The sequence below is a fragment of the Tenrec ecaudatus genome, chromosome X (genome assembly GCF_050624435.1).
Source record: "Tenrec ecaudatus isolate mTenEca1 chromosome X, mTenEca1.hap1, whole genome shotgun sequence".
NCBI classification, from domain to species: Eukaryota; Metazoa; Chordata; class Mammalia; order Afrosoricida; family Tenrecidae; genus Tenrec; species Tenrec ecaudatus.
The window spans coordinates 126,612,362-126,627,957 of NC_134548.1; the positions used below are offsets into that span (position 1 = coordinate 126,612,362).

A 15,596-nucleotide genomic window follows, 5' to 3' on the forward strand; every position below is an offset into this window, starting at 1 on the left:
CCAGGCCTTTGGGCAACGCTTTCAGGGAGTCAGAGCTCGCTTAATAGCCCATGTATGACACCCCGATTGCCACGTTTTTATAAAAATAACGTGCACAAACCACACAACCCCCTTGAGAGTTAGCTTCCTGTGTGCCATGTGCGAGCTATCTGCACCTACATTTCCGTTGTGCCCCCATGGTATGTGTGAGCACAGGATAGCTGTTGATCATTCCTCTACTCTTTCACTGTTATGTGCCAGTAGGCTAATTCTAACTCCAAGAACCCCCACATGGCAGAATAGAGCTACCCAGAGGGTTATCAGGCCGTCATGTTTGTGGGCCTGCATTGGCAGGTCTTTTTCCCTCGGAGCCTCTTATTGTTACTGTTGTGGTTGTTGTTGGATGCCAGCCAATGGATCATGTCGCCTGGCATGAAACATAGGAATGTCCCGCACCATCCTCACAAGCATTCTGTTCGAGCCCATCACTGCAGTCACTGTATGGCTCCATCTTGGCGAAGATCTTTCTCTTTTTCATTGCCCTTCTACTTTTCCAAGCATGATATCCTTCTCCAGGACTGGACTTTGCTGACAACATGTCCAAAGTCCCTGAGACCAAGATCTCGCCATCTGTGCCTCTAAGGAACATTCTGGCCATACTTCTTCCAAGACAGATTTGATTTTTCTTCTGGAAGTCCATGGGATTTTCAATGTTCTTTGCCAACACCATAATTCAAATACACCAATTCTCCTTCAGTCTTCCTTATTCAAGGTTCACCAGCATAAGAGGCGATTGAAAATATCATGGCTTGGGGTCAAGTGCACCTTAGTCCTCACAATTACCTCCTTGTTTTTCAACACTTTAAAGAGGTCTTGTGCAGCAAATTGGCCCAGTGCAATCGGTCCTTTAATCTCTTGACAGCTTCTTTCATGAGCATTAGTTGTGGATACAAACAAGAAGAAATCCTTGACAACTTCAATCTCAGAGTCCTCTGAGTGGGTTCAATCCCTCAACCTTTCAGTTATCAGTTGAGTGCATGACCATTAGGATACCAGGGCTCCTTTCCCTCTCCTCTTTGCCACCAAGTCAATACCTACTCATAGTGACCCTATAGAACAAGGTAGAACAGCCCCCTGAGAGTTTCTAAGGCTACAACCCTTTATGAGAGTAGAAAGCCATCTTTGTCCCTTGAAGTGGGAGGTGGTTTTGAACTACTGATCTTGAGGATCACAGCCCAATGTGTAACCACTAAGTCACTAGGGCTCCTTTCTCTCTACTAGGACTGCCAAAATATTTGCACCCCACCCTTACATCATAATCTTTCCCACTTCCCTGGTTTGGGGACAGCTAGAGGAGCAGGATTGTAGAGAAGGAATTACCTGAGGTGCTAATCTGGAACAGTTGAGGGTGAGCAGCGAGGCTTCACCTAGATGACTTAACACCTTGGAGGATGAATGGATATCTTGGAGCTGAGCTCCTAATCACTCAAACACGAACTCACTGTCACCATTGTGTCCTTTAGGACTCAAGACAACCTAGCAGATAGAGAAGTAGCTCTATGCATAAGCCACCATGCCACCAGCACTCCTATTCGGGGCTGCGTCTTTTCACTTCGAAGAACATTCTTGGGGTGAAGAGCTAGAGAAAAAAATTTGAAAGGATTGAGTGCGAGAGCCATCAGCAGAGTAAAATAAACAACAATAAGACTGATTTGCTGTGGGTTTCAGTCCAGAGGTGGGCTACACTTCATAGACGGACCTTGCACAACCAGTTCACCCCAGGGTTTCAAGCCCTCCACCTCCCGCCATCTGCTGCTTGAGTCCCCCTAAATTAGGGAGCAGAAAAACAGCCAGGATTGGACTTGGAAGTCAGTGAGACCTGGATTCCATACCCTGTCTGGCCTCTGAGGACTGTGCGCCTGTTAGCAAGACACCTGGCCCTTTGGGGCCTCCATTTTCTCATCTATAAAATGAGGATAATAAGAGTACCTACCATGCCTGGAGCAAGCAGCACAGGTGGTGCAGTGGTGAAGCAGTCAGCTGCTAACCAGAAGGTTGATGGTTCGAATCCACCAGCCTCACTATGGAAGAAAGGTGTGACTATTTACTTCTTTAAAGATTTATAGCCTTGGAATTCCTTGGAGGCTGTTCTGGCTGTTATAGGGTCACTGTGAGTTAGAATTGATTTGGTGGCAATGGGGTTTATGGATACCATGTCTGGCTAGAATTCCTGAATATTTTGATCAAAGATTCTATAGAGGAATTCTGATCAAAAGAGTAGGAATTCAGAACAGAATCTCAAAATCTCCAAAACCATAAATTGATTATCTGAGTGGCATCAACTCGATGGCAGTGAGTTTGGTTTTGAACCTGACCTGTTGGAGGCAGCCTCTTCTCTGTGACACAAAGCTGCAGCCAGGCCCTTGATGTTGTTGCTTGTGCTAGGCAGATCGGTTTTATGTTCAATGGCTCATCCCACCTCCCATTTTCTTGCTCTGTGGCCATCGTTGTTTTTTTTACCCATCTCCCTCTTGTAGGCTATTACCTTCCCCAAAGTGAGCACCTGTCTCCTCTCGAGCTTCATCGAAACTTGGAGGACCATATGCTGAGAGAGAGAGAGAGAGAGAGAGAGAGAGAGAGAGAGAGAGAGAGAGAGAGAGAGAGAGAGATTTATACAGTATGACGAAATATAACAGCTAATTAGTCCACACAGCAGTATAGAGGGCTCAGTTCAACTCACTTCCGTGGAACAGTTAATATACTGGAAGTCCTTCAACTCATGAGGGCTGCTGGGTCCAAGGTCAAGGAAGCAGACTGTTGAGTCTTCCCTTGGGCAAAGCAGTCAGAGTCTGCACACAGACAGCAAACATCAGGGTGGGTCACCAGCTTAACAAAGCAGGCCCGGATGGGATATTGAACTCAAACAATGCAAGACGACAGGATTCACCAGCCTCAAGCTCAAGTGATGCATGGCAAAGCAGGTCTCGAAAGAACCTCAGGCTCTAGTGACATGATCCATGGATTGGCTTGTCCCACAGGTAGTGTAGTTCACAAGTTGAGGCAGAGAACTAGCTAAAGCAGCCACACACTGGTCCAATCACCAGAGGGCAAGAGAGCGAGAGGCAGGCCTTGTGGGGCCATTTGTCTCTTTGCCTTCCAATCAAACTGCGACCTGATTAATCCCACGTGTTCCTATTGGCCAGGTTAGCACACTACACCTACCTATCACATTGCTGTTAGTCACTTTGGGTGGGTTCTCACTCACGATGAGGCCTGTGTGCAGAGGACAACTGCTAGAGAGGTTTTCAAGGCTCTACCCTTTCCAAAACAGATCACCAGGCCTGTTCTGCAAGGCACCTTTGGATGAGTGTGATCTGCCAGCCTCTCGGCTAGTAGTGAAGCTCCTCAGTTCCCCCTGCAAGCACCAGGCTCTCACCCCTGTGTGTCCTCCACCCTTCTTTCTTCTCTACCATTCTCGGAGGCCTGCACAGTCATTCAAGCCGCACTTATAAACTACCCACTGTTTATGGAGTGGAGTTTCCCGGGGTTCCGTCCAAATGGTTATATACTGGGTTACTGAGCAAAAGGTTGACATTGTTGATCCTACCCAGGGGTGCCTCCAAAGAAAAAAATTGGTGCTCTGTTTCCAAATGGTCACCACTGTTGACAACCCTATGGAGCACCGCTTTCTGATACACACAAAGTGGCCATGAGTCAGAATTACCAGACTATGCATTTGAAGTATGCATTGATCACTTCGTATGTAATATGATTTGGGGTGTGTCATTCTGGCTTCCACAATAAGATTATAAGCTCCTTATAGGGCAAGGAGTGTTTCTTCATTTCTTTGTTGTTGTTCTGTGCCGTTGTCATTTTCACTGCCATCGAGTCATCTCTGGTCCTTAGTGACTGCAGAGGGCAGCGTAGTGCTGGCTCGTTTGGTTTCTGTAGGCTATAACTCAGTATAGGAGTAGAACGCCTCATCTTTCTCCCATGGAACAGCCGGTGACCTCGAACTGCTGACCTTGTGGTTAGCAACCCATTGCGTGGCCCACTACCCCACCAGGGATCCTTTTGTAGTCTTCATTCGATCACTAAAAAAAACCTTCACCATCATGGTTTACCTGGGTAATTGCTGGTTGACTTGGCTTCCAGGCTCAGGAGTCCAGAGAGTTCTTGCTCCAGGGTAGGATGAGAATAATCAGAGAAGAGCTAAGACAGTCTGCAGTGTGGTTTCAGTCTGTACTTATTCTCAAAGGCCAGGCAGCCTCTTGCTCACCTTCATCCATGCATAATCCTCTCTATCCCCCTCACCACTATGTAGAAGGAATCAAGCCCCAAATCCACTGCCATCGAGTTGCTTCCAGACATAGCAGCTCTAGAGAGGGTTGTCCATCTTTACAAGAGCAGACAGCCTCTTCTCCCGAGGCGCGCCTGATGGCCTCTAACCTCTGACCTTGGGTTTAGCAGTGTACCATTTACCAGACAGCACCACCAGGGTGCCTTATGAATAGTGACTGGCTACGTTCATAGTGGCGTGCATCTATTGAGTAGTGAGCTCATTTTCTTGTTTTTGTTTGTTTTCCATACATCTGACCCTGTCCTTGTTAGCTTCTGTTGTGAAATTCTGAGCAGCAGGAGCCTGAATGGGACCCCTTATTACCACACAGCTAGATTGCTTCTCATTAATGCCTCTTGCTGGGGATGCTGTTGACTTGAAGGGAATTGTAGTTGCCGCAGCTGAGGACTCCACCCCAGATGAGCAGCCATGGGCTTGTTGGCAGCGTGGGGCTTTTCTTCTGGAGTGTTGAGCTTTTCCTTTGTGTGTGTGTGTGTGTGTGTGCATGCCTTCTGTTGCAGGCCCACCTGCCGTTTGCTGTCATTGGCAGCACAGAAGAACTGAAGATCGGCAATAAGATGATGAAGGCGCGGCAGTATCCTTGGGGCACGGTGCAGGGTGAGTGAGTCTCCAGCAGGGGCGCTACACTCAGACATGCCCCCCCACCCACCCACCCCCACCCCTGCCAACCACACACACTTCTGTTTCTCTTTGCCTGTTCCCAATCCTTGTGCAACTGATCTCTAACTTGTCCCTACTTGGGCCTCAAGTAGTCAGAGGGGACCCAAGGGAGCAGCCTCTGGTCCTTTTCGTGGATGCTCTGGCATGAGCAAGTTTCCTCGGATGCTCCCAGAGAAAGCCTTCCTCAAACCAAAGTGCTTTCATTTGGAGCCAAGTGGGGAGGGATGTGAAGGAAAGCACGTCGTACACTTGCCTGAGTGCACTAGGAGGCAGGGGCCAGAACGCTCACCGCAGTGTTGGCAACGACGAATATTTAGAAACGACCCCGAATGTCTGTTGCGGTTAACTTGGGTAAACCGGGGGCACTTATGGGATGGAATCACCTACAGCAATGAAAAAAAAATGAACTAAGAATGATGGATCTGTGGAACAGCCCATGATTAGGTGAAGGCCTTCAGAGCAGATTGGTTTTATGTTCAATGGCTCATCCCACCTCCCATTGTCTTGCTCTGTGGCCATCGTTTTTTTTTAACCCATCTCCCTCTTGTAGTCTATTACCTTCCCCAAAGTGAGCACCTGTCTCCTCTCGAGCTTCATCGAAACTTGGAGGACCGTGTGCTGAGTGAAATTAGCCTGCCATGAAAGGATGACTCTTATATAAGGCCACTGTTATAAAACAAAATCGAGAGAAAGGTGTTCACTCTAAAAGAAACTGACTTTGATTGCTACCGTGGATGGGTCTACGCCTACCAGCGAGGTCTCAGATGACAAGGGGCACCGTGTGTGAGAGTGTGGCTGGTCTGAGTCAACTCGTCCCTATTATCAGCCAAACAACTGCAAGCGGGCAGCGAGTCGTTCCCTGCACATGAAAAGCCTGGCATGTTCTAGGGCATACCAGAGATCCATAACAGGCAATAACAGGCCTCTCTGTAGGCTGAGCTCGGCTGTGTTTTGGTCTTTTCTACCCTGTGCAGCTAGAGATGCTCCACTCCTCTAGGTACATGCATAGATGCATTGTGGACCAACAGTCCGACTGAGGGTGTGAAATTGTAACCTGAGTGACAGGAACCTGAGGAGAAATGAGAAGAAAAGGAGGTGATCACAATGACTTCTTCCAAGTGGGACTTCCCCACATTTCCCCGCAAATAATGCTTTTCGACGTTTTTCTGTCCTTTTTGCTCTATGCCTAGTGAGAGGAAGAAGCTGTGGCGTGACTGAGCAGCCCGCGGGGCTCATTCCGATGGAGGATGAGATGCTCTGTTTGGTCATCCTGAGAAGTTGCCTAACTGGTCCTTTTCTTGGTCCCTTTTTTAAGATTGTTCGATGACAGTGGGAAGTTTGATCCTGAACACCACGAGCTTTAAGCAGAGGGGTTTTGTGAATTGAGCCAGACTTTGGAAAGAGTGGCCTGATAACCACAAGGCAGTCTGTTCCAACTCTGCCCCAAACCTCTCATCCCAGGTCCCCCTCCCTGTTCATCTCAGACACGATCAGGCCAGACAGCACCAGACTAACCCAGGGAAGCCACCACTACAAGCAGCTTGACAGGGCACTAACTCATGCTCGTAGGCAGGTAACGTTGCGAGGACTTAGTCAATCTTGGGTATTGCATTCTGTTGCTGAGGGGGGTGGTCCACCCACCCAGGCCTCACCTGATCTGGGCTGCAAAGTGGATTCCACTTGGTCCTGATCACCATGGGTGGCACCTGTCAGGCCTTTACCCGCCCTATGGAACCCCTACCTTTTACCATTCAGATGGACAAGACACAGCCCGTGTCACTGTCAGCTGCTGATGCCCTAGTTGTTCTCCGTTATTCTTTGGAGATTATGGCACCAGACCATAGTCTTTGTCCCCGAGTTCCTATAGCCTCGATTACTAGGCTATACTGACTAGCTGCGTAACCTTGCCTAACCTCTTCGAGACCTTGCAAGGGTTATGCCCTTAACTGCCTGATAAATTCCTACTCTTGGTTCCAGTCATCTTAAGATGCCTTCTTTTGTTGAAGCTTGTACTAGGTGCAGGAGACCTTAGGGCCCTCCTCTTTTGGGATCTTGGAGTCTTTAGGATTCCCTCGGCTGTACGTGTATTTTTTAGATTTTCAATTATACATCTACTCTTTTGCACGTGAGGGCAACCTTCCATGACTTCATTTCTCAATTCCCAGTGCCTCCTACGGGACTGGGATCAAGGATTTGTGAGCTGAATGGATGAATCTGAAGACTTCCACATGGGTTCTGATCGGCGTAGTGGGGTGGAGGTGCTACTGAGTGTCTTCTGAGATGTTTTCATGGCAGTACTGTTTCTCACTGTTGTCATTGTGGTCACTTTGTATTGGCGTTTCCGGTGAATCCAGGAAGTAAAAAGAGAAAAGGGAATCCAGAAGAAAGTACACGGGCTCTGCGTATACAGGTGGCTAGGCGATGTCACTGGAAGACATGTTGCCTCTCATTTCACCCATTTCTGATTCTGCCGGCCTGGCTTTCAATGTGCTTTCAATGGACATTCCCCCTTGCTATGCAGTTGAAAACGAGGCGCACTGCGACTTTGTGAAGCTGAGGGAGATGCTGATTCGGGTCAACATGGAGGATCTGCGGGAGCAGACTCACACCCGGCACTATGAACTGTACCGCCGCTGTAAACTGGAGGAGATGGGCTTCAAGGACACCGACCCTGACAGCAAACCCTTCAGGTACTTTGCCCTTCAGCCCAGCCAGGCCAGGTGGTGGGCAAATCATGCCGCAGTGAATTCACCAGGAAGGCGAGGCACAGGTGGCGAAGTCCAGGAGGAGCAGGAGTAACTCACTTGACAGTTCCTCTTGCCCGTTCCCTACCTGCCTTACCCAGCTGCTGGGGCGGTGGGGCAGGGCCTGAGGCCCCGTCATAAGTCCACAGAGGAGTGCCCCAGCCAACTGGACTGGAGGGGAACCTTAAGTTGGGATCTTGTCCTGCTGGGTGGCCCTCAACCCCATTTTCTTGCTCAGAACCCCCGGCAGAACTATCAGGCTTCCATCCACCTCCCTGCGGTCCAAACCACATCAGCTCAGGTTGAAGCGGTTTTCTATTGAGTGGTAAACTGCAGGCTTCCCCTCCCTCTCCCCCGCTTTACTTTCACCACAGCATGTTTATAGTCCATGGCATGTGTCTCAGATCAGTATTGAAGATGCCCACAGAGACCAGGGTGGCTCTCGAAAGCAACTCGTGGTGCTCGACTTCAGAGGCGACATCACAAGCATGTGCTTGAATCTGTGTGCAGGACAGGTGACCTCAGCCCCACCTCCTCAGCAACCACGGGATGCCCTTCGTTGTGGACGAAAAGACTTGGTCTTGTTTCAGGCAGGGGTCGAGTCAGTGAGGGGCACGTGGAGCGCCGGAGGTTGAAGGCAGGTGTGCTCATCTCTGGCTGGTGGGTGCATCCTCAGCGATTGCTCTCCTGCCCTCCAGAGACTTCCTTTGCCTCTTCCGACCTTTCTAATCCCTCTACCTGGTCCCCCACACCCCCCTTTGGGAGCCATGGTGGCTTAGCGGGTTACCCATTGGGCCTACTAACCACAGTGTGAACTCCCCGGCCATTCTGCAGGAGAAAGATGAGGCTGTTTACTTCCAGAAAGAGCCACTGTCTGAGAAGCCCTAGGGAGCACTTTGTCCTCTAGGGTGACTGAGTCAGAACCGACTCGATGGGGCGGGTTTCCTCCTCCTTTGAAGGATCCTGGGTGGCACAACCGTTAAGCACTCGACGGTTCGCCATGAGGTTGGTGGAGGAATCTGTGCCAGTCCGTTGCCATACATGTCACCGTCTTGGAAACCCGACGGAGCCGAGGGCACCTCACTCACAACACAACCTCCTCCCCTGCCCTATCGCAAAGAGCCCTCTTCCCACGTCTCTCTGAGCAACTTTCCACGTCGCATATGTTGAGGGGGTCTCACAAAGGTCGTGGGGGAAATCTCATTATCTTTTCATCCCAATTTTTCCAAATTTCAAGTTGCATTGACAAATTGACAGCGAATTTGCGTATCACACACCAGTTGGAACATATTGAACAGAGTTGTGCAATCCTCACCACAATCAATTGTCCAACACTTTCTTCTTGCTTGTACTCATTATTATCTCCTCCAGCCCCAAGACTCTATGAACCCAGTCACTGTCTCAAAATAATGCACTGCCGTGGAGTCCATGCTGACTCAGCGACCCCCTGTGGGTTTCTGAGACGGTGCCTTTGACAGGAATAGAAAGGCCAGTCTTTCTTCCACGGAACTGTAGTGGTTTCGGGCTGACTGCGGATTGAAACCCAATGCGTAACCACTGCGCCACCAGGCTATAGATTTACCCATCCTGAATTCCATATGCAGAAAACCATAAAACCCAAAATGGTCTCGCTTCCAGCCTCGAGAAGCGGTAGAGGTCTCTGCGTAGGAAGCGGATGGGCACTGCTCGCTCCCGTGGAGTGGCTGCTGGGTTGAAAGCGCCAGCCTTTTCATTAGCCGCCAAGCACTTGAATCCCCATGCTAACCACCTGGAGTCGATTCCCACTCATAGCCCCTTCGGGGTTTCTGAGATGTACGGAGCAGAAAGCCTCAGCTTGCGCCCGAGGAGTAGCTGACCCAGTGGTTAGCAGCCCATGGCGCCAGGGCTCCCCTCCCTCGCTTTCCTTCCCACCCTTCACATTGACATTCCCCGTCCCTTCTTAGTGGGACCACCAACACTCATTTCCAGGTGGGCCCTTAAAACCCTACTGTGGGTAAATGTCCAGTTCTTTGTGGCGGGTAGCACTTCCTCTCTCGCTAGTCTCCCCCAAATAAGTCACTCTCCCCACCTGTGTCTTTCCACGTGCCACCCTCTCTGAAGGACTGGGGCAGGAGGATTTTGCCACTGGACCGTGAGTTCTTGATATGAGTCTGAGTGACTAGCAATGTATCGATCTAGCACACGTGGGAGTCGGTCAAATATGTGTGGAAATCATTCACCAGGCCAGTTTCAGAGCCAGGAGCTGGCCATGCAGAGGAATCACCCAAATTAAGAGGCAGGAAACCTTGCTTCTGGTGCCAGCTCTGCCTCTCTGTAGCTGTGTGTGAACTTGGGCCAGTGGCCTCTGCTCTCTGGACCTCAGTGTCCTCATGTGTACAGAGAGACTGTAGAACTGGAAGTGCCAGAGTCATTTCCACATCCACTTGTCTCCCCAGAGGGCCAGGGTGGCCCAGCCTCTCCAGCTAGCTGCCCGCTCCTGGATGGTTCTGGTTTGTCTTGGTTGGTTTTTGCTTCTCCCACAAATGAGGAAGGGAGGCTGGGGGAGGCTTTCGGCATCACTGAAGAGAACGTTGCACTTCACAGGGGCCATTTCCAAAGGCAGCAAAATTAACCTGACCTTGTTCGCAGTTTACAGGAGACGTATGAGGCCAAAAGAAATGAGTTCTTAGGGGAACTCCAGAAAAAAGAAGAGGAGATGAGGCAGATGTTCGTCCAGAGAGTCAAAGAGAAAGAAGCCGAGCTCAAGGAGGCAGAGAAAGAGGTAAACAAGAGCCAACCCTGGTGCCAGGACGGCAAAGAAAGGAGATTGAACTCGGTCATGGGCAGGGCTTCTGCCCTAGAGAGCAGCCAGTGAAAGCCTGGCAGGCTGCGGGCAGGGATGGGCTCGGCATACAGAGTGGGCTTTGACACCAGGGTCTGTCCCTCTCTTTATTCCTCCAAACTGGAACGTGTGCTCATTCTGTCCAATGCAGCTCTGTTGAGCAGGGGTCCTCAAACGTTTTAAACAGGGGGCCAGTTCACTGTCCCTCAGACCCGTTGGAGGGCCAGACTATAGTTTAAAAAAAAACCCAATGAACACATTCCTATGCACGCTGCACATATCTTATATTGCAGTAAAAAACAAAACAGGGCAAAAACACCCAGCGGACCGGATAAATGTCCTCGGCGGGCCGCATGTGGACCGCGGGCCCTAGTTTGAGGACGCCTGCTCTAGAGCTTCGTCACCTCCACTAGGCAGTTACTAGCTACGTGTGACAGTTTACATTTAGAATTTTTTTATTCCTATAAATAACTATAGTCTTGGAAACCCACAGGGAGTTGACAGGTGTCAGCATTGACTTGATGGCGGTGAGTTTTGGGTGCTGCTACAAACTTTGGTTTAAGTAATTAGTAGCTAACTAAAAGATTGGCAGTTCAAATCCATCTAGAGGTGCCTCGGAAGAAAAGCCTGGCAACCAACTTCCAAAAGGTCTAAACCCCAAAGAAAATAACAACAACAAAAACATTGCCATCAAGTTGATTCCAGCTCATAGCAACCTATGTATTAGAAATTAGAACCTCTCTATAGTATTTTCTTGACTGTAATCTTTACAAGGAGACCTAGTGGTGTAGTGGTTGAGCTTTGCCTACAGTCTACATGATCGGCAGTTCAAAACCACCAGCAGCTCCATGGGAGCTACTCCTATAAGTAATTTTCTACTCCCATAAACAGTTACCGTCTCGGCAGCCCACAGGGACTCACTGGAAGTCAACAATGACTCGATGACAGGGAGTTTGGGAATTTTTTTTCTTGCTACTCTTTACAGAGGCAGGTGGCTAGGCCTTTATTCTGTGGTGCTACTGGTTAGAAGCTGAGCACAAGCCATTTTCACCGCCCGGGACCTGTGAAAGGTTCCGCCACTGAAGAGCCGATGTGCAGTGCTACTCAGGGACCCTTGTGGTCACCTCGAGCTGGAATCGGAATGACTCAATGGCACCTGGAGATTTGTTTCAATTGATTAAAAGGAAATAGCATGTAAGATTCATTCCCTCAAAACCATTGGACACTTGTCAAATATCCAATCCTCGTGTAATTGTTGTTCGGTGCCACGAGTGAGCTCTGACTCATGATGGCCCTAAGGACAACGGAACAAAACAATGCCAGGTCCTGGGCCGTCCTCACAATTGTTACATCTGAGCCCACCAATGCAGCCACTGTGAGGACCTTCCTTTTTTTTTTTTTTTTTTTCAACACTCACCACCATCAAGTTGATTCTGACTCATAACAACCCTATAGGATACCGTAGAACTGCCTCTGTGGGATTCTGAGACTGTAATACTTTACAGGAGTAGAAAGCCTCATCTGTCTCCCTCAGAGAGGCTGGTGGTTTCAAACTTCCGACCTTGCAGTTAGCAGCCCAACCCATAACCATGATGCCACGAGGGCTTCTGTTTTGCAACTAATCGTTACCATGTTGGACATCACCAATACAAAACATTTCCATCATCACAAAAAGTTCTCTTGGATAGCACTGCTGAAGAGACAAGTCCTGACGCCCCCTTGAGGCCAAGTGTAGACTACTGCTTTTCCCTAGGTGCCCTGAGCTCAGTAAAGAATGCTCATCACTTCGTGGCTGTTCTGTCCCCACCCTCCTCTGGAGCTGCTCCCCATAGCTATGGGAAAGATAGGCCTAGGGAGTCCTGGGATACCTTACTGAAACCTAAACCTGCCACAGTTGGGGCATGTCTCTGTTCATGTGAGTGCGCACTCCACTCTAGAGTGCACATTTCTGTTCCATTTCACTTTCGAGCTCAGATGAGTTTTTAAATGAAGGTATGGCAGTCCTACCTGGAGGTTAAATTGACTAAATTAGTACAGTTAGCCCTCTAAGGAGCCCTGGTGGAACAATGGCCACATGCTCACCTGCTGACAAAGACAAACCCGTGGCCACAGAGTAGCTTCTCATGATTCCTAGCGACTCTCCGGGATAGACTAGAACTGCCTCAGGGGGGTCCAGGGCTGTAATTTTGTTTTCAATTTCCCTATACATTTTGGTTAATGTTTTGATGGTTCTGCTTCCCCCCACCCCCTACTGTTTGATTTGAATCAGGAGAGGGGGCGGTTTACATTTCACAGCACCTTTTTTGAATTCAATAGTGTATCAAACCGCCCAGAACCCAAACCAAACTCACTGCCATCAGTGGATTCCAACTCACAGTGACCCCTAGAGGACAAGGCAGAACTAGCCCTGGGGGCTCCAGAAGCTTCCTGCTCCTGTACAGTTACAGTCTCTAAAAATACAAAAGTTGAATGCACAAAAAAATCACAGTCTCGGCAACCCACAGGACTAGTTCTGCCTTGTCCTCCAGGGTTGCTGTGAGCAGCTGGTGACTTTGAACTGATGACCAAACTCAGTTGGGTAGCAGCCCAACGCATAACCACGGTGACACCCGGATTAACCTCACGTAAGGCTGTCAATCTCCACAGAGGCTGACTGCCCCACACTTTACCCTAGAAATTCTGAGAACCGTTCCACTCTGGACTCAACAGAACCTCACAGCCAGCACCGTCCTCTGACTGGTCACCTGGCCTGCAAGGCCTCCCTGACTTGTCCTCCCAAGGTTACCAGATTCATTGGCATGAGGTACAGTCCAGGTCCTGTCAACAAGCGTGTCACCTCAAAGCCCTCTCCCCTGAAGAAGGGCCGTACTCATTGGCTCCCGGGTCTCACCCGTCTTTAATTGGCTCTGACTCTACAGCTCAGTCACCATAGCCTGGGGCAGAAGGATAGATTTTACATCAGGTTCTCTTTGCAGCATAGAAAGGTCACTGGGCACTTAATTTTGCAGGGGAGATAAAGGCGGATGGCCCATGCAAAAAAAGTCAGATGAACAAAGCCAGAGGAAAGCTGATAGGCCTTCTCCCTCCCAGTCTGGCGTGACCAGCCAAAGCTGGTTAATCTAACAAGGTCTGTCATCATTACCTCAGGGGAAAGACGCGGCAGAAACCCCCGGGGGCAGTTCCACTTGGTCCTGTAGAGTGTCTGTGAGTTGGAGGCGATTCAATGGCAGTGGGGTGGCATGGGTTTTGGAGTTGGGTCACCTGCCATATCCTACTAAGCAACAGTCCCCAAACACTCCTGTCCAGCTCATGGCGATCCTCTAGAACAGAAGACTGCCCCCGTGGGTTTCCGAGACGGCAAATCTTTACGGCAGGAGAAAGCTTCAGCTTTATCCCACAGTGCAAGTTTCCAACTGCTGGCCTTGCAGTCAGAAGCCCCATGCAGAACCCACTATGGCCCATCTCCATAGTCATTCCATGTTATGCGAGTCTCTTGATCTCCTATGTCCAAGTCCAAATATTGTTGACATTTTCCCTGCAACCCATCTGTAGCTATCATCCCTGACTTCAGGGAAGACGCAAGGGCCAAGAGCATACTGGAAGGTCCCCAATCAAGTCCCCAGAAGATTGGATTTGCCACTTCCTAACTGTGGGACCTTGGGAACATTCCTTAACCTCTCTATTGTCTCATAAAATGGAGATAATAATAGTGCTACTAGTGTCAGAGTGGATTATGCATTAGGCTGGTAACTACAAGATCATCAGTTCGAATCCACCAGCTGCTCTATAGGAGAAAGAGGAGGCTTTCTCCTCCTGTAAAGATTTACCATCCTAGAAGATGGCTATGAGCTGGAACTGACTCCGTGGCCACGAGTTCCATTTCATTTCCTCGGGATTGTTGCGATAATTCAGTGAGGGGATGCATAGAAAATGCTTACATTTCAATTATTAGAAGCAAAACCATTAATCACGCGTGGTAGCTGTGGAGATGCTTCTTTTAAGCCAAATACTGTATGAAGCAGAATTCAGGGTTCTCCCACCCATCCTGGAGCCGAATCCTTTGGTGGCACTGTGGCCATTGCTGGCAAAGCGGTCTTCTCAAGTCTCAGGATGTTACAGGATTATATCCCTCCGAGCACACACCCCCCTTCACCTCCCCACCCCCAAAACCACCACGTTGGGCTCAACTGGGCTGGGGGCTGCTCATGGGGTGTGTGGCAGAGGGGGGACTCTCCCCAAACGCCCTGTGCCTCTCCTCTAGCTCCATGAGAAGTTTGACCGGCTGAAGAAACTGCACCAAGACGAGAAGAAGAAGCTGGAGGATAAAAAGAAATCCCTGGATGATGAAGTGAGTGCTTTCAAACAGAGAAAGACAGCCGCCGAGCTACTCCAGTCCCAGGGTCCCCAGGCTGGCGGCTCACAGACGCTGAAAAGAGACAAAGAGAAGAAAAAGTAAGTGGTGGGCTGGGCTGGGCTGGCCCTTGTCTGCTTTCCCTCCTGCTCATGTCTTCAGGGCACGACCTGGGGGCTGACGGGACTGGTGACTAGAGGCAAGCTGGGGGCTGTCTGACCAGTTCAGGCACCTAGACTTGATCTCAGAGTTCCCAGGAGACCTTTGGACTCCTGTGAGGCAGAGGAGCCGAGAGTAGAGCTTCTGAGGCCCAGCCCCTTCGAAAAGCGCTGCAGACTTAAGGCCCGAAGTGGAAGGAGGGAAAGGAAGAGGAAAGTCAAAGAAAAGAGAGAGGGTGGAAGAAGGGGATAAACAGTAAGAGCTTCAAAGCTGTACCCGGGAGAGGAGCAAATGAAAGGCAGAGAGAGGAGTGGAAGAAAGAGAGCACCCAACAGAGGCTGGAGCTGAGCTGGCTTCCAGACATGTTCTAGAACATGCCTGTGTTCTGACCTCACTCTGCCTCCGCTCTCACTAGCGATAGCCAACAGAACATTACTGCTACTAAAGGCCATAGCCCAGTCCTGACTCCCCACCCCTCCTAGCTGCTTCTTCGTTCTTGGCCCGGGGGACAAGTGGGGAGGT

General features: G+C 49.8%; 1 protein-coding gene across 3 annotated transcripts in view; it reads left to right on the forward strand.

Annotated features, from left to right (window-relative positions):
* SEPTIN6 (septin 6) overlaps window positions 1-15,596 on the forward strand; it is an 84,414-nt gene that overhangs the window by 55,994 nt on the left and 12,824 nt on the right. For all 3 annotated transcript variants that reach the window (XM_075538127.1, XM_075538128.1, XM_075538126.1), the window contains exons 6-9: window positions 4,840-4,936; window positions 7,521-7,689; window positions 10,372-10,504; window positions 14,826-15,016. In XM_075538127.1, the coding sequence (XP_075394242.1) occupies window positions 4,840-4,936; window positions 7,521-7,689; window positions 10,372-10,504; window positions 14,826-15,016 (590 nt within the window). The remainder of the gene's footprint in view (window positions 1-4,839; window positions 4,937-7,520; window positions 7,690-10,371; window positions 10,505-14,825; window positions 15,017-15,596) is intronic.